At 39.1% G+C, this 19,655-nt stretch overlaps 1 protein-coding gene across 1 annotated transcript in view; it reads left to right on the top strand.

The window, feature by feature from the left end:
* LOC102378922 (syntaxin-binding protein 5) overlaps positions 1-19,655 on the top strand; it is a gene marked incomplete at its 5' end in the record, with an annotated part of 87,912 nt that overhangs the window by 25,368 nt on the left and 42,889 nt on the right. The window contains 5 exons of the mRNA XM_014527344.2: positions 699-877; positions 3,174-3,299; positions 4,577-4,728; positions 16,863-16,928; positions 17,198-17,293. Of these exons, the coding sequence (XP_014382830.1) occupies positions 699-877; positions 3,174-3,299; positions 4,577-4,728; positions 16,863-16,928; positions 17,198-17,293 (619 nt within the window). The remainder of the gene's footprint in view (positions 1-698; positions 878-3,173; positions 3,300-4,576; positions 4,729-16,862; positions 16,929-17,197; positions 17,294-19,655) is intronic.

Below are 19,655 nucleotides of genomic sequence, written 5' to 3'. Positions count from 1 at the left end.
TGTTAAAAACAACGTAGTGGAAATTTGCCTTGCATAACTTCAATAAAGTCATTTTCAAATTTTAAAGGAAATTAATTAAAAGCAAAGGAAATTGAGTTAATGATAAAACCTGTTTAATGTCCTCTACAATGTATAGTTCAGTGTAGCTAAGCAACTCAGTAAGTAGTATTGATGCACTAGCTTTACAGTATTCAGGTTTTTTTGTGTGTCATTCTTGTATCTTTCTCAATTAAGCATTTTGAACTATGTAAAAAAAAAAAAGGGTGTTTTGTGACTGAGAACATACTCTTGACAATAGTGTTACAACACTTCACTTTTAATGTAGTATCTATTTTTTCGTTTGGGAAACAGTAGTAATACCTTCATTTCAATTACTGTAAAATAACTAGGTTTTTTCACAGTAAGTTTCACAGTAATGTTCTAAATCTCACCGGCATTAACTTTTTTTTCCTATTTCAGTTATTTTTGAGAGACCCCATACACTCAGGGGAAGTTATTGAAATGCTTTAGTATACAGAAATTTGTCTTGGATATTGATCATACCATATGAGTTTTTATTAGTACTTTGTTTAATTCATGTACATGTTTCTACATAATCGATGTTTTTTGCAAGGCAAATGTCAGAAATTTACGGAGACTTTACAAGACACAGAGATAACTGCTTTATTTTCATTTTTTTTGTTTGGTTTAATTTTCAGATGCTTGAAGTCCGGCTGTTGTATGAAATAAATGACATAGAATCCCCAGATGGTGAGCAAGTGCCACCTTTGCCAACTCCAGGCACAGGTTCCAATCCTCAGTCCATTGCCCCCCAGTCTCATCCATCAACTAGCAGCAGCTCATCTGATGGACTTCGTGATAATGTCCCATGTTTAAAGTGAGTGTAAAAACCAAAAAAGTTTATAGTACCTCATATAGTACCCCCTCATTGCGTTTATAGATGACAAACCATGGAAAGTCTACACAATACAAATACTTGTGTGCTTTCATGATACTACAGAAAAAAATGAATGTCTAATCCTGGCCTATCTAAGGGGAGTGCTTTTCTAACTTTGAAAGCTGTGCCACCTTTTAGGAAGAATTAAGCCAATCAGCAAGAAAAGTGGCCTAGCATTCATGAACTCCTTAGCACAGGGTCAGAAACCTATTGCCCACATGCTGGATTCAGCCCACAGAGCTATTTGATCTGGTTTGCAGACATGGGGCTTTGGTGGCAGGGCGTTTGGCAGCAGTCATTTTTCCCATGTTGCCACATGCAGAAGTGTTGGCAACATTTGCTTCTCCTCGTGTGACCACATGCCTGTGGCCTTAGCATTAGCCTGTCTACTCACCCATGACCTGAACTGAGTCACTACAGCCTGCAGCCTAAAAAGGCTGCCAACCACTGCCCTCGTGTAACAATTAGAGCTACGTAGCTTAATTTATGCAACTGTCATATCTGTAGCTTCTTTCATGTTTCCTCAGCAGGCATGCTTTGTATTTTGGGAAACATTCATATAAATCTTAATGTATTTGTTGGCCTCATGTTTTTAAAGTATTATTTTCAGCCACTGTAGCTTGGTTTAGGAATGAAAGATATCAGACTGAAGAATAATTGATTGATCTGTCTTTGCATGTAGATACATTCCTTGATGGACAACAGTGTTTCCCAGATTTTGGGAAATACCAGGATGAAAGGTGGAATTAGACGTTCTGTTTTAATGCATCTTTTTCTATTTGATTTTTATAGTGGGTCTTTGGGGATCACCAGAAGGTCAATTCCGCATTTAAAACAAATGCTCCATGCAGTCAACACATTCTAAAGGATGTCTACCTGGTTATACTGTTGTAGCACAAGACAGCACCACGCTGAGACATGCTCTGTCTGGTCCATGAGCACTAGCTCTTGAACCAGAAGTAATGTAACTTCTGTGACACACCAATTCTGTTGGTCGGCAGATGGGTGGGTGTGCAACACCTGCCCTCATATGGCTACACTACTTTGTTTGATAGCCCATGCATTGCAAGTGTCATGCCTTACTACAGGAGCCATTGTAGTCATATAAACACTTCATCAGCCTCCAACAAAGTGCTTTGATTGTCACGGGCAGACTTTATATTGGAAAAACAGATTTGTTTTTTTTTCATCTGACACAACATCTTTGGTTCTTTTGAGGAATGATACACATTGATGAGTTGGGTTCCTGCATTAGATCCTTGGATGAGGGAAATTATTATGCCTTTGGATCTTTAACCTAATACAATGCCCATCACGCCCTCATTTGCAGATTTATTATTTAGGCTAGAACATACTTTATTTCTCTTAGTTGCAAAAGTAAAGACCTGATTTTAGATTTTCATTCTGGGTTATATCCAAAGGTTTAGCTACTGGATTCTATAAGCATTTTTGTTTTCTTTATGGGGGGGGAACTCTTGAACATGAGTGATTTCTAAGGAATCATTGAATATGAAGGACCATTTTTTAACTTAAAGCTAGGGAAAAGAACAGGAAAAATTGGAGCAGAGTTTTATTGCATTGTTATACATGACAAATTCAATTAAAAAAAAATGATCCATTAGTGAGAATAAGATACTAGGAGTGAGTAAAAAGGCTGCTGATCTTGCTGATCATGTTAGATTTTCTGTTGATTTGTTTTCAAGTGAGGAATGGGGAGGGTCAGGTCTTTTCTCATGCCCTTTAAGTTTAATCTAAGACGCATCCCTAAGTGTACTGATGAATGTAAAAGTAAAAGGCTTACAGAATTTTTTCCTATTTACCTGCCATTTCTCCAAATTTGGTCCTGTTACCAACTGCTTAAGTACTACTTCTGTCACCTATGCCTGCCTTAATGTACCATCATCCTTTTCCTGGAAGTCTCTACTTGCCTGAGTTAGGCAGGTCATCCATTCACATTCAGATCCCTTGTCCATGCACAGTTCTATTAGAATCTACAATGACACTTCCCCCCAACTTAAGAACCCAGCATTTGTGACACATGCATGATCTATTAAAGCCATGAGTATCAATGATGAGTATTATTGTTGGTTTGCACGTATTATATTATGGTACATTGGAAAATTAAATACTACTTAATTAGTGTCTTTTGTATAAAACAATAAGATATAATTGTGCCAATAACCTTTCACCATATGGAGAATGGAGAAGATATAACACATTTTTATTTAAATTGCAGAGTCAAAAATTCTCCCCTTAAGCAGTCTGCGGGTTACCAAACTGAACTGGTTATTCAGCTCGTGTGGGTGAGTGGAGAACCTCCTCAACAAATAACTAGTCTGGCAGTCAACTCTGCCTATGGCCTGTAAGTATATTCTATATTATTCACATTTGTAATAAATTTCACAGAAGTGGTTGGTCTTTAAGAAGACCGTATTTGTGATTTTGATTGTGGTGAGCAGTCACTTAACATAAATTTATAAACTCACTGCTACAGTATATCCTAAATTAATCCATTTGAATTTACAAAAAAAAAGTGTTAAGCTGTTCCTTTAAATTTGGACATTTTGGACAGAAAAGATGCATGAAATTTAACACATTTGAAATTTGCTTTTGTATAAATCCCAAATGTTTGTCAGCTACAAAACTCTAAAATATATTGATTTGTATATATAAGTAGAATTCTAGAAACATATATGTAAACAAAAAGGACTTTCTCCAGCTGTCCTGGACTTCTGAACAATTAGAAGTTCTTGATAACATAAATTATTAATAGGAACTTTGCTGGATCTTTTACCCATAATGATAGCAATATTGGCTATTGGTCCTAAAATAAAACTGAATGATCAAGTACTCATTCACTTTAAAAGTTTTAAGAGATACCTTTGGCATTCAGTAGGAGAAAAGATCCAAAGTCTCTCAGGGCTTCTTTATTCGAATCCAACATTGGTTAATTTGTGCAATTTTTCTGTTAATGTACTATGTTAACAACATCTACTTATACTGTATAGCACCAAACATGTGTATGACTCTCTTCAACTGTATACCTAGGAAAATATTAATTCTTGATAAAAACTTAAATGTGGGGGGGAGGGGGAGACATCTGCTGTAAAGAACAGGTTTTACAAAATTAATTGCAGAAATTTATCTTCCAGATGGAATCTGCTCCTTGCAAATAAAAGGGATAGTTTTGCTATATGCCAACAAATTGCAATATCTGCAACCATAACTGGAATCTTAATCTCAAGGTGGAGGTTCCTTCTGCTATAGTTATCACCCATATCTTCAATCGTCGCTGAGTTGGCATGTGCATGTATATCACCAGAAACATCATTTCATAGCTTTGTTGACTATGGAGCCAAGCAGGATTAAAATCACTGAAAAGTTCACTTAGTAAAATCATGAGCTATAATTGCATCAAGTGGTCTCATGGAGCAGGAAATGTTATTTTATAGACCAGAATTATGACTTAATTTGTTAACTCACTTTTTTTTCCAGGTTCACTGAAAGTAGCATGAGTTTTCAAGGTTTGGTCAAGTATAGTTTTAAGTTTTAGAATAAAAAATGGTAGCAACATTTGATTATCATTGTCTTCATTGAAGCCATAATCTTTCTTTTTCTTCTTCCTCCTCCTTTTTCCAGAGTAGTATTTGGCAACTGTAATGGTATTGCAATGGTTGATTACCTCCAGAAGACAGTGCTCTTGAACCTAGGCACTATTGAATTGTATGGCTCTAATGATCCCTATCGTAGGGAACCTCGATCTCCCCGAAAAACTCGGCAGCCGTCAGGAGGTAAGAACTCCTGGAAGTTGCTTTTCAGCTAATTATACCCATCTTCAGAACTCAAATTAGTCACTGCTTTAAAGATATGCCCATTAGCAACATATAAATTATGTGCATTTATATCTGAATGCTATATTTCTCATCTTTTGAAATGAGAAGAACAATTTGAATTCATGTTCCTACAGATGATGTTTCTTTGCCATTCAGAATCTTCTGTGGGGAGGTATTTTTAATACCGGACATTACAATCTTCTTGCTAACTACAGTACTGTAGTTTTCTTATCCTCTGTAATTTACCCCATATTTTTTTTCTTTTGTTGTTATCTTATATATGGTCTTGTTAGAAAAACAAGTTGTGCTGTCAGCAAGTGGACACCAGATGCTTCTGGCAGTGAGCCCCACTTCAATTAGGCTTTGGACTCCAAATGCTAGAATAAACAATTGAATTAGTTAGGTTCACTACCTAGATAAGAAGCCCTCAGGGTAAAAATATCTGGCTGGTTTTGCTTCAGCTGCTGTTAGTTTCAAATTTCTCACAACTAAAAATGTTTCATAGTTATGCTCCTGCAGCATGCTATTGCTGTCAGACTAAGAGTGGGCAAGTGGGCCATGGGCTGTCGGTGCTACAACCATGGTGGTGGGGTGCTTCCCTCCCCCCTCTTCCCTACCACAGCTCTGGCAGCCAGGCATGAGACTGTTGTGCAGAGTATTAGCCATCAGGCACTGGCCCCAGGTTCACTTTCAAAGGAAGCCAGTGCCATTTCTCTCCTCCATTTTTCTGCATGGAAATGTGGTTCTTAAATTGCTGATTTGCACACAGGTTAGTGTAGGATTCTGCATTAACCCCTGTAGAAGTGGGTTGCCCCAGGAGCAAATTTGATTTATTCAATTTCTGTGTCACCATTCCCAACAAAGACTCAGGGTGGCTTACAATAAGAGGACAGAATAACTTATCAAACAGGAGCACAACAAGAGAATAACTCCTACCAGTTATGCCCCTGGCATGTTTTATGTCTCTGAGGAAGAAAAACTCAAGGTATGAAATAATTTCAATTTGCAATTATAAAATGACAGGGTGAAAAATTGAGGGAAAATATTTATGGAAGAAAAATGAATTTTTGACAGAAATTCTAAGTATATCATATCCAAAAATGAAAACGTGGAAAAAATCATTTTTAAAACATTCACTTGGTGGAATGTTACTTAAGGAAATAGAAATCTATTTCTGAAATGGTTGGACAAAATTTTCATGAAACATTTTGTTACATCAGAACATTCATTTTTCAATAAAAAAGAGTTTGTTTGAAAAATTTCATCCACGTATTTGGTTTCTGATCAGCTATTCAGGGAAAAGATCTGGGCAAGTTGTTTATTTAAAATGCTTTGCACGCTGTTTTGCCCCAAGTATTAGCAGATGCTCTAACAAATCCTTCATAGTAAGTTCTTGGGTTTAGGAAATATCAAAATGACCATGCAGTGAACTGAGAGTACAACTTTAAAATGGTCATTTTCTGCTGCTTGTATTGTGTAAAGCATTTCATAATTTTTTTAGTCTGATTTCTGTTATTGAATTAAACATCTATTTTAAACACTAAAACCCCTCTTCTCACCTCTGTGAGAAGAAAGCAAGTAATCTGATTGACTTGATATTTTAAGTTCTTTTGAAATGAACACTAATTAGCTTCAGTTCTCTTTTATACAGTTGAATTACAAATTATTCCACAGGGCATTAGAAGCTACTTGTTTTGTTCTGTTACTTTTGCCATTTTTAACATCTTGTCAGGAAGATTTATTTACCCCTTCATTTGCATCCTATGTATGTTTAAGATGCTTGTTAGTTGAAAGCACCGCTACTTTTTCATGAAGATAATGAAGGCTGAGTTGTGTTGGCTCTTGGTTTGAAGTGTGCACTCAGATACTTAATTTTTCCTCATATTTTGGTCAATGACATTGTGCATGTCTGTGTGGCAAATGCATCATATAAACCTATTATATTAATTCAATAGGCTTGTCTTTTTCAATCATGTTGGTGTCTTCGTCTTTCCTCTTCTCATTGCTTCATTAAGGTATGCTGACTGTGGCTTCTTGCATGTGCGGCCTTTCTAACTTATATTCAGAGTCTGTGAAAAAACTTTGCACCTCTTATATAAGTAAGTTATGTCATGGGAATAAAGTGTTTTTGGACGTATGAATTTGATTAGCTGTTCATTCTCCATGAATGTTTTTAGTCTTTGTAAATAACTACCCGGTCTTGCTTTAAAAACGTATCCATACAATTCTTCCATCATGTATCATGTCTTTTATTTGTGGTATCACCAAAAGCATTTTAAAAACAAGCGTAGCACTGCTGTGGTGGTAGCATTGAGTGCATATTTTACATGAAACAAAAGAAAAAGAAACTCCTGGCTAACCTATGGACATATCTATGCTGGTTCCATGGTGATCAAAAGATCATTACTGAGAAGCCCTGTCCTGCCTACCTGCTTGCATTGTGCCCATCCACCCCTGAAAATGCAGGTGTTCTGTGATGGAAACGGATCTCAAGCAATAGCAGGGGTCAGTTGGCACCGTCTTTCTTTACAGAGCGTGATGTATGCGCTGACGAGTTCTTTGGCTGCTGAGTCCGATGCACAGTTGACAGTCCCGCCCACAGGTAGGGCACACCCACGTGCTAGCAATGCTCTGAATCCAAGTAGCAGATTCTTTCTATGATGTCAGTCATCAAATCTTTATCCAGTCTGCCTTGCAGCTCCTTGCTCCATCTGCAAGCTGACTCTGCCAATCAGAGTGGCATTCTGCACTCCCTTCCCAATCATCTACAGAGATTCCAAGGGATGCTAAATCATCCTTGCAAGCATCCCTAAATCTGTGCAGCAGTCTGCCTCCTTTTCTAGACCCTTCGCAAGCTTCAGAGTACAGCTTCAGGTTCCTGTGATGCGGCATTCACTTGACATGACCAAGCCACCTGGTGCTCATGACCAACAGCCGCGATACCTTTATGGCAACTTCACTGCATTGTTTCTGAATGTGGCGTGTGCAGAGCAGAATTAAATGAGTGGAGGGCCATGTTTCCTTGTAGTCCTCAGAATTGGTATAGACAATGCTCTAAGGCTCCTTGCAGACATTATATTTGTCTCATAATATATGCAAGTTTCCCATGACCAGTTTTAACATGCCATATGTTAAAGGATAAAAATGGCAGATGTGTGACAAAGAATTTACTGTTAAACTAGCAACTGCTTTGTCATGTCCAGACTAATTAAACACATGGGCCAGGTTTTAATGCGTTTCCCCCCTTCCCTGTGGGAGATGAGGGAGGGAGAGTAGCAGGCTCCCTTGCAGCCCAGCCAGACGAGAGCTACGAGGGAAGCTTTCAGGCTGTCCTTCCCCCTTTGCTGCCAGGTAATGTGGACAGAGCAGCTGCAGAGGTGATAGGAGCTGTGTGGGAAGATAGAGGGAAAATAGCAGAAACCGCCTGGTCAGCCCTTAACTTACCACTTATGAAAGCTTACATGCAGCCCTTTTCCTATTGTCACTGTGCAGTGATGGGGACAGGGCAGCCCCAGCAGCAACAGGGACAGGACAACCAGGCTTTCTTGACATCTCACCTTTGAAGTGCTCAGTGTGCAGGCAGCCCAGGACTGGGGAGTTGTTGCCTGGTCCTAGATTGCTCATGCACTCTTTAAATCCTGGGATCAGGGGGAGCACCCCCCTTATGTCTCCCTTGGCTAGAGAACAAGACTGTCATGCTCCAGGCAAGGGCTTTTAATGCGTGGCTGCCCATACCTTTTTATTGTAGTGCTACAAATTTTGTAGCCTATGGGGCCAGGATTTTATGCTCCAGTTCGTATGATGAGTTTACATGCGCACATCTGCTCTACATTTTAAATAGCAAAAATGTCTTTAAAAGCCTTGTAGGGGTGGGGGGGAGGGCCCTGTGTCTGCACCTGGGTAATTAAGGAAAAAACAGCCATCAGGCTGTCTCCTAAGTACTACCTCAGTCCTCAGCATATACACAGCATTGGGGAGATTCCAGATAGAGCTGCTCCATGAAGCAGCCCCAGGAGTCTGTCATAGATAAAAGACAGATACCCAGGGCTGTATAAATGATGCTGGCACCTGTCCAACACCTACACCACCTTAGGACCAGAAGGATGCAAGGGTGATTTAAAGACAGGGATTTCAGTTCTTTGCTGAGCATCTAAGAGGCGCATCATCAAATCTGCATGTTGATTGTTTTATTTATTTTTGTTTAAGTAGGAGAGGAAAAATGGCTGAACTGATAGAAGACTTTCTTATAAGAAAAAAATCACCATTTTTATTTTAAATCTTTCCTTCCTAAATTCCTATTTGAACTTGTATTTCTTTGCAGAAAGAAAAGACTGTGTTCCAGGAGCCAAGCAGTTACTGAATCTTTTATATTCTCTTTCCATTTCTGAGACAGATCCACACACACATTTGTATAAATAACTAATTGAAGCCAAATGTTTACTCTCTACTACCACTGTTTTAAAACAAGAATATTTTCAAGATGGGAAAAATTGCTTCAAAAAAACAGCATTAACATTTTTATAGCTTTTATGCTTTGTAGTCACATTATGCAGAAACCTAATGCATACCAGTATACAGATGATTATATTTAACTTGGGAATCTCGTTGCAGTCTGTTTTAGAAGTAATAATGTTTTATAATTTTTAGTTTAATACAGTGATACAAAGGAAAGCATAAAGCAAGAACTATAGGAATATAATTTTTAGATGTTTGCAGTCTCTGCAGTTTACATCCAGAAATTTTTATTGCATTTTGAAAAAAAACTAAGGTTTTGCTTGATTTTGAAAGAGTTTATCTCCACTAATTTTTTTATAAAGCTGCCATTGAGCTGGAAATTTGGGGGTTTTTTAAACATCTATAAAGTAATATTTGAAATGCGTTTTTGAGCATGGGACACTTTCCTGTAGCAATAAAGGTCTGATACTGTTATAAGAGATTTATGCACTGCTTTGTTAGTACTTCTCCTCTTATCTATGTCCCTTAAATGCTATTATTTCATGCTATTATCTACAGTGACAGCACCAATTTTAAAATACATTTCAGCTCGTGCCAAAACAGGTGTGTACAGTTTGTTTAGCCAACAAGGTTTCTGGACTTACAGGAAACTCTCTTAAATTACAGGATTACTCTCTTAAATAAGCTTAGCTAGCCAAGATACCCTAGTGACTGCAACATACTATTGTAATTAATGTATTACTCCCAGGTTTGGCAAACCTGAGAATTCTGTATAATAGGGGAGGAACTCCTTTCATGATTGTAAACCGTTTTCATAGGGTACGGTCAAATGAAGGAGTAAGACTAGCTTTAAAAAAAACCATGCAGGAGTATTACCACATACCTGAATCCAAGACAACTTTGAATTTAAAACACCCCCCCTAATAATTAGATTCTGTATAAAGAAAATGTATAATTTTTTAATCATTTTCTAGGTATAGAAACTAATTATCAGAAAACCATCTTAAATTCTGCCCCCAACTGCTGAGTACCACTGGTGTAAACCATGCATAATGAATACCAAATGGTGATAAAAATATTACTCCAAAGTAATATTTGACATGCTTAACTGTTTGGAGCCTCATGGCTAATATGGTTACTCTTTTTGACTGCTGAAGAAAATATGCTTTACCTATGGGAGAATATGATAGGAGCCATGTAGCAATTAGCAGTAAAATCATGGCGTGAACAGTAGGCTAATCCAAGGTTTCTGTAACCCTGAATTGCATTATCCAGCTGTTTTATCAAAAAATCATTTCTCATGCCATTAGAGTTGACAGAATTCATAGACTTCTCAACCTTTTTAGACCAAGGCACCCCTCATTAGGCTCAAGGCATTCCTTGTACACTGTGAGCTCTTAGTTTTTTCACTAGATTTTTGGCTACAGAAAGATAATGGAGCAATTTCTTCTTTTGAAAAGAACTTGGAGGAAACATAACAGGCCAGACTGCTACTTTTAACACCATAGATTCCTTTTGAAATCCCTATGGCACCCCAGAAAAGCTCTTAAGGCACCCCAGGGATCCAAGGCATCCTTGTCGAAAATCACTCGTCTCAGAGGCCAGGTGCTGAATGCCCCGTGGGCTACACCAGTAGGAGCCTCATGTCTGTGGGCTGCACTAGAGTGAGTCCCAAGCCCCAGCCCGCTCAGCCACAAGCTGTGTAGATGTCCCCCTTCCACTGCACTGTACCGCACCATGCTCACATGTGACCCTAGGGTTACCCTGGCTCCCCCAGTCATGCCATGCTGCACTGCCCCTCTATTACAAGCCCGGCTAATGTCAATTTATTACTACAAGGTTTCAGATGATAATGAGTCATGTATCTCACTCTGTATCCTAGAATACTTTAACCTCATGGTTATATGCCAAACGTTTAAAGAGAGGTATTCTCTACCACTAATCTCCAAAACTCTTGACATCCTATGTGAGTCACCTCTTAGAAGTCAGGGACAATCAAACAGGTTTCCCAAGCAGAAAATCCATTGACAACAACGGGAGGTTGCTGTTGAGGTCCGTGGTCAAACCAATGTCTCAAGCAGTGTGGAAATTTTAAACCGTATTTGCTACCAATGATGACATGAATTCTGTTGTCTTGTGTTCCATGAGGATATGTACCCAGGATAATGGCAAGACATTTTACTTTATACCATGCAAAGAGCTCATTTACATCTTCCTTTTAAACCCTTTGATCCCCATAGTGATATTCAGAGTCAGGTGGATCAAACCTCACAGACTCCAATAACTTCATGGTGGCTGGGATAACTTCAGTTAATAGGCCTTTCCAGCTTGTCTTTCCACTTCCATACTGCATCTGACTGAGGATATTAGCTGTTTGAGTGCCACCAACAACTCATTTGTTCTAAATACCAAAGATCCTTCCACAAAACAGGAAGCCTTCCACAAACAGGACTTATTCTTCCAAATAGATAAGATTCTGGGTCTGGACAGCTAAACATAATTTTGTCCTGCTGAGGATATGGATACAAATACATTTGGAGCAGTTCCAGAAGGGACAGCATTTGGTATCTTCTAATTGTTAAGTGCAGACAAGCCAAAAACAATACAAATATAACAAGACCACTGCAACTTTATTTAACAGTGTTTCATCCAGTTTGTATCGTTCCGGACTTGTCTATATGTAACAATTAGAACCTAACAGCTGCTGCCCTTTTGAAGTGATACCAAATGTACATATGTCCATACTCAAGGATTCCTATACCAAAGATCCTTGATTGTATCCTCCGTTTAAAACATTCTGGCCTTTCATTCAGTTCTGTTAAGATCCTGCTTGAAGACATAAAATGAGCATCCACCTGCTCAGTCATTTCTTGGATCCCAAATTCCTGAACCAGTATTACATACCAACGTGATTACAGTTCGTACATAGGATATTCCTAGCATCCACTTAAGCCTTTTAAATGTAATAGATTTGCCTTTCTGGTTAATTCCAGAATGCTCACTATATCCCTTCATTTTTAAGATGTTCTTTGTTGTGTATTCTTTTGACCCAGCAAGGTAAAAAAAAAAAAAATTGAACTTCTAATGACCGATCAGGTTTTTAAAACATTCCACAAAGATAGTGTTGAGATCTCATTCTAAATTTATCCCCAAAGTGATATTAAAATTGTGTTTTAACCAGTTTACCTCCAATGTTCCCCCTAAGGAGTAGCGGTCCATGAGCTCACTGCCTCAGTCCAGTGTGGGACACTTACTAAAGGGGGTTGGAGGCTGGGGGCCAGAGGCAGGGGTGGAGTCTAGCACAGGTTCCTCCAGCTCCGGGGAAGTACTCCACTTCCTGGCCCTAATGCAGGGGAGCAGAGCACGTCCCTGGAGCCAGTGGAGCCCGTGCCAGGCTCCCACCCCCACCTCACCTAGGAGCTGAACTTCAGCTCCTCTCCCGGTGCACGGCCTTGAAAAGGCTGCGCGCAACCACACTTTTAGTTGTGAGCGGCTGCACATGCGCACACCTTAGAGGGAACCTTGTTTACGTCTTATGTATTTTAGTCTGAATTTCATTCAGAGCCTGGGAAGAAGGAACTAAACACTTCGGATGTCTTAAGAGCCTTAGGATCCATTTCTCTGTCCCATGTAATACTTGTATCCCAGTGATATTGATCTGCTTCTGAATGCCTGGTATAACTTCACTTGATATCAAAGAACAGAAGTTGAATACTTGTCCTGACTAGAATATTCTCATGTTTAAAAACCAGTTCCCCAATTTTTAATAGGCATTAGATCTTTGGTGTAAGCGTAAATGGGCAAAATAATTATTTCTGTTTACCAGCCACAAATGTGACAGCTTCTTCAATTCCCTCGATGTTTTTGGTCATAAAATCATAGAAAATGAGGGTTGGAAAGGACCTCAGGAGGTCATCTAGTCCAACTCTCTGCTTAATGCAGGACCATCTAAAACTAGATTATCCCAGCCAAAGCTGTCTAGCCGGGTCTTGAAAACTTCCAAGGATGGAGATTCCATGACCTCTCTAGGTAACCTGTTCCAGTGTTTTACTACCCTCCTAGTGGGAAAAAATCTTCCTAATATCTAACCTAAACTTCTTTTGCTGCAACTTAAGACCCTTGCTCTGTCATCTGCCACCACTGAGCACAGTCTAGCTCCATCCTCTTTCAACCCCCCCCTTCAGGTAGTGGAAAGCTACTCTTAAGTCCCCTCACAGTCTCCTCTTCTCTAGACTAAATAAGCCCAGTTCCCTTAGTCTTTCCTCATAAATCATGTGCCCCAGCCCCTGAACCATTTGTGTTGCCCTCCACTGGACTCTTTCCAATTTATCCACATTCTTTCTGTAGTGGGGTGCCCAGAACTGAACACAGTACTCCACGTGTGGCCTCACCAGTGCAGAATAGAGGGGAATAATCACTACCCTTGACCTACTGGCAACATGCCTACCAATGCAGCCCAGTATGCTGTTAGCCTTCTTGGCAACAAAGGCACACTTCTGGCTCATATTCAGCTTATTGCCCACTGTAACCTCCAGATCCTCTTCTGCAGAGCTGCTGCCCAGCCAGTCAACCCCCAGCCTGTACTGGTGCATGGGATTGTTCTGTCCTAAGTGCAAGACTTTGCTCTTTTCCTTGTTGAACCTCATGAGATTCCTTTTGGCCCAAACCCCCAATTCGTCTATGTCACCCTCCTAGCCCTACCCTCCAGTGTATCTGCTACTCCCCCCAGCTTGGTGTCATCTTCGAACTTGCTGAGGGTGCACTTCATTCCATCTTCTAGGTTATTGATGAAGACATTGAGCAAAACTGGTCCCAGGAGTGACCCCTGGGGAGCTTCACTTGATACCAGCTGCCAGCTAGATTTTGAGCCATTGATTATTACTCTCTGAGCCTGATGGTCCAGCCAGTTTTCTATTCACTTTACAGTCGATTCATAGCTTGCCTGCGAGAATGTTGTGGGAGAGTATGTCAAAAGCCTTGCTAAAATCAAGGTACACCATATCTACTGGTCTCCCCACATCCATAAAACCAGGCATTGCCTCATCATAGAAGGCAATCAGGTTGGTCAGGCATGGTGAATCCATGCTGACTGTTCCTAATCACCTTTTTTTCCTCCAGGTGCTTAGAAATTGATTCCTTGAGGATCTGATTCATGACTTTGCCAGGGACTAGGGTGAGGCTGACATAGCTGTAGTACCCTAGATCCTCCTTTTTCCCTTTCTTAAATATGGGCACTATATTTGCCCTTTTCCAATCATCTGGGACCTCTTCTGAGCGCCATGAGTTTTCAAAGATGATGGCCAGGCTCTGTAATCTCATCAGCCAACTCCCTCAGCATCTTGGGTGCATCCCATCCACCCCCTGGACTTATACACGTTCAGCTTTTCTAAGTAGTCCCTAACCTGTTCTTTCACCACTGAGGTCTGCTCACCTCCTCCCCATACTGTGCTGCCTGGTGCAGTAGTCTGGGAGCTGACCTTGCCTGTGTAGACTGAGGCAAAATAGGCACTTGAGCCTTTTCTGCATCCTCTGTCACAAGGTTGTCTCCCCCACTCAGGGACCCACACTTTCCCTGATCCTCCTCTTGTTACTGACATACTTGTAGAAACCCTTCTTGTTACCCTTCGCATCCCTTGCTAGATGCAACTTAGCTTTTCTCCTAATCAGCTATGGATTGCAGTATGTTGGAAATCAAGTTCCTTGCATGTGTGTACCTTTCTAAAGGCTTATTCATAGGTGTTTCATGTGTACAGGCATGATATTTGAATTGGTATGATAGATCATAACTGTTCCAAAGGAAAATCAGCTTTTTAAATCTAAGAATAAGTTAATAGTGTTTAAAACATTAGTTGAAACTTTTTATTTAAGAACTCCATTTGTATCCCCATTTGAAGCCCTTATTTAAGTTGCTGTTTAACTTCCATATTGCATCTCATTGAGGATATTGGATCCAAAATGGTACTACCCATTTTGGATCTAATTGTTCATTATTTCCACATTTAGAGCAATTAGTAACTTCAATTAAAGTATAATCCCTGCAGCAGTTAAATCCTGTAACTATATGGTCTTATGATGTGATTTACAGTGGTATAATATTGAAGGTTGGTACACGACAGTGATTGGGAAAGGAAATCATTTCATGGCTCCTAAAAACTAAACCATATGGCGCATATATCAGTTCTTTAAAGAAAGTTATTGATGAGTTTTGCTGAAAGTTTGATTTATAGTGTTTCAGTAATTGCAGTGATTCTCAACCAGGGTATCACAAGATCCTTTTAAGTGCCATGGGGGTGCTATGCAGTATTAGCACTGTTAGATGTTCAAATACGATTTACAAGATAAACCCAGATATTTCAAATAGGAATCCATAGTTTAAAAAACATTCTTATCTGCTATAGCTTTATGAATTCTTTTCAACAGAGGGGTACCATGACTTATCTTTAGTTAAAAAATGAGAGAAATTTTAAGAACTGACATGTTCCAAGGGGTGCCTTGAGTCCTAACAAGATTGAGAACCACTGCAATATCATCTAACTATGGTTGCAGGGGAAAGATTCTCCCTACAAAAAAATAGGAAAGCAGAAATTATTTTTCAAAAATACACATTACTCATTAATGTTAGTCCTGGAGTATTTTTATGGAATTTCTTAAGCAAAAAAGTCTTAGTTTAATCTGACTTTTTATTTGTACTTTGTCTTATTCCTTTCAGTTAGCAAAGTCATATTGATTTTTTTGGGGGGGGGGGATTTGGTTTTTTTTACAATATGTATTGTTTAGTGCTGTATTTTCTTGCATACATGCATACCTTTTCCCGAACCAGCTGCTGGAAATTACAGTCAATATTAGTTCATGCTGCTTACTGGGCAAAACTGAAAGTAAAATCTGCAGAGGAAGCAGGGCAGTAAGCACACTTGGCTTCCTACCTGCTGCCATTGCTACTTACTATAAGAAAATATCATTTTTCCTTTATTCTGCTTTTCAAAAACAGGTGTGTATTTTATTCTGGAGTGTTATATTCAAGAAAATATGGTAATATCTGGGGCTTCCTGCTACCCATTACATATATTACTTAATTAACTGGTTAATTGCACAATAAATTTAGAACAACTACATGTGCAAAGTAGTTATCACACAGTAAAAACGACAGTCCAGCTTTAAAAAGAGCCAATCGGCTATAAAGTTAGTGCTTAAAAACGTAACAACTCTATAACTGGTTTCTATCCAGCTTTAATTTAAACATATAACAGGGGCCTCTAGCATATAAAAATAAACAATTTGTTGTGATTGTATGAAACTGAGGATGGGGTGTTTTTTGTATAATATTTCAAGCTATTACTTTTACTGCTTACATTTGTGCTTTGTATTAAAAATGTTTGAGAGGTAGTACTGATTTTTTTAATCTACTTTAGCACAGTTAGTAAAAGAGGTAAGCCTCTTACTTTAAAAAAAAAAAAAAAAAATAGTAACTAATTTTGTACTAAAACTAGTTCCCTTATCTGAGGCAAGTGGAAGAAACACTTCCTTAGGATATAATAGAGACTGGGAAACTCATTGCTACTCTGTCTTGGGAAAGGTGGGAATAGCAGTCGTATCAGCAATTGAATTTTACCTTAAGGATTTTTTTTTGTATTTTTCAGCTGGTCTTTGTGATATTAATGAAGGGACAGCAGTGCCAGAGGATCGCTGTAAGTCACCTACTTCAGGTAATTATTTTTCCAAATATTTCAAAAATTATTGAGAGCTATCTGCTAGTTGTGAGTTAGCTGCTTGCCAAGTAACTGTATAGAATCAATCTATGGTAACTTTTTCTTGTTTCACCACATTTGTTCAATTTGCTAATAAAGATTTCATTAAGTATTCCAGAATCCTGGTTTTAAATCAAAACCAATTTGTTTGACTTGGAAGTGGTAACCTGGTATCTAGTAACGATGAGTCAAGTGACATGTATAAGTTTCAAATATTTATGCTTCAGGGACAAAGCTCACAGGCAAAGATATTCTTAGCTTGGGCGTGCATGGTGTCTATCAAGCTGTGAAGAAAGCAACATTCTCATGCTACAGTATAGTTTGTGAGTGTTTTTCCTGTTTAATTTTATATACTTACTAACCTGCACATATATAGTGGCTGCAGTGAGGAAAAGTGATCTTAATTGGTGATTACATAGGGGAGCTCCTGAGATGCTGATAATACAACACATTTATGGACTATGACTACTCCAATAAATATGGTTTCCATTTCTGTGCAGATTGCTAGTTCCACCTAATACACCCTTGGGTTTTCTGTTGGGATTTCTTGGGATTTTGCATAATAAAATAGCTTATGCTAAAATGGCAAAATCCTAATTGGGGTGGGGGAATGTGTGTAGACGGGTGAACGCTATTCTTGGCTGAATTCTGTAAAATACGTTTACTGCCATTTCTCATTATAATGTTAGCTGACAATTTTCTTCAAGATCAGAGCTCTCCAGAAATTGTCAGGTTTCCAAATAGAAGCTTCCTATTCCAAATAAGTCCACTTTTCCATTAACTCAAGCTGACATTTTCTAAAGGAAAAACTGTAGTGATGCCTTGAGGATTTAATTAATATTTACTAATTAGGGTCTTGATCCTGCATGTCTTTGAGAGTGTACTCACTGTGAATATATAGATAGCATTAAGCTGAATTTTCAAAATAGTATCTAGAAATAGCTGTCACTGTCACTTCCTCTGTTGCTTTAACCCGGGGTGGGCAATTATTTTGGCTGGAGGGCCACTTAATGAGTTTTGGGGACCTGTTGAGGGCCACCATCCACTTCTCCCTCTCTCTCTCCCCTCCTCCCTCCAGAGCCCAGTCAGAGCTGTAGTTCACCAGGAGCCAAAGATCAGCTGTGGACCCAGTCGGGAACTTCTGCTGTGATGGGTAGGCATCAGCATCAGCTGTGGGTGCAGCCAGCAGGTTCTGGTTCTGTGATGCAGAACCTGCCAGCAGTGTCACAGCTGACACTGCTGCCCACCTGCTGTTGCAGATGCCCCACCCAGGTCCACAACCAAGGCTGCTATGTCAAGGGCTGGTGCTGCTGGGCAGAAGCAGTCCTGCCCCACCTGCCCCAACCCCACATAGTGGCCAGAGCTGCCAGACTTTCACTGGCCAGATCCAATGAGTCCGTGGCCAATCACCCACAGGCCATATTGAATCTGTTGGCAGGCTGGATCTGAGCCGGAGGTCATATTTTGCCCACCCCTGCTTCTGCCAAATTCTTAGTAGGGTTTGTTATTGTACTCATTGCACAAAAGCTGTTAGGTGAGATAAGAGCTTAGACTTGAATTTAGAACTCTGTTTAGTTTGGTTTTGTTCATGGTTTTTTTTAGGGAGACTTGTTGAGAACATCCACATAAACCATAATCTTTAAATGAGCTTCTGTACAGCAGCGTATAAAGAATAGTGGCCACCTTTGGACTTGCTTGCATTCTTGGTCCCTAGAGTCCTTGTTGTAAGCCTGGAAGAGAAGAAGGTCAGCAAATTGCACTCTGGACCCATGTAATACGTTCCATAGAGGGGAGTTGCCATAGATAGAAAACCCTTCCTCCACTGTTAAGAAAAACATTTTTATCTTTATTATCTTGATAACTGCATTCCAAAACAAAATGTGGTAAATTCAGAAAGGATATTTTTGTGTTTTGGCTTTTATAAAGGCAGTAAGTTTTAATTTATGAAACGGCAATTATTGTCTTTAACAGTTGTTCAGACTGTACTGATCCTTAATCTACATCATCAGACTGCAGATCTGAAATTAATAAAGTCATATTTAGGAGGGCAAATTGGAATAATTTACATTAAAAGTTAAGTTAGAAGTTTCTGTGTATGGAACTCTATATGGGAGTCAGGCTAGGGGCAAAATTCAAATCCCCATTTGAGCTAATAAGGTAGTGATGACTAGTCCTAAAGTAGAACTCACAGGCATCAGGTAAAAGCAAAACAAAACTAAATCCCTATATTCAGTTATCACAATGGCCATAAATACAATGATTATCTTTCCTAAAGATGGAAACTTTGTAAACAAGGAAGGGAAGAAATAGGGAATGAGAGGGAGAAGAAAAGAAATTGGGTGATTTATTTATTTATTTATTTATTTATTTTTATTTTATTTTACCACCAATTTTCAAAGATTTTACAGAGGAAGGAAAAAGAAAACACTGCTCAGCTTTCTATTTACATTTGAAATCTAAAATGCATATACATTGAGCCACTTCATTTAACCTTTTTTCTTTCATCTTTCTTTCCAGTCTGAAAAGGAGTCATCTGTATTTAGAAAAAAAAATCCAACAACTTTTATTCTGCTTGAGAGGGACCAAAGTAGTAGCATGCAACATCCAATATACTAGATGGGGGTGGGGGTGGGGGAGAAGATAAAAATAACAAGAAGGAAGGGTAAGTTTTAGCTAGAATTGGAT

This window comes from Alligator sinensis, unplaced genomic scaffold, assembly GCF_000455745.1.
Source record: "Alligator sinensis unplaced genomic scaffold, ASM45574v1 scaffold1173_2, whole genome shotgun sequence".
NCBI classification, from domain to species: Eukaryota; Metazoa; Chordata; order Crocodylia; family Alligatoridae; genus Alligator; species Alligator sinensis.
This window is presented reverse-complemented; position numbering and strand designations above follow the sequence as displayed.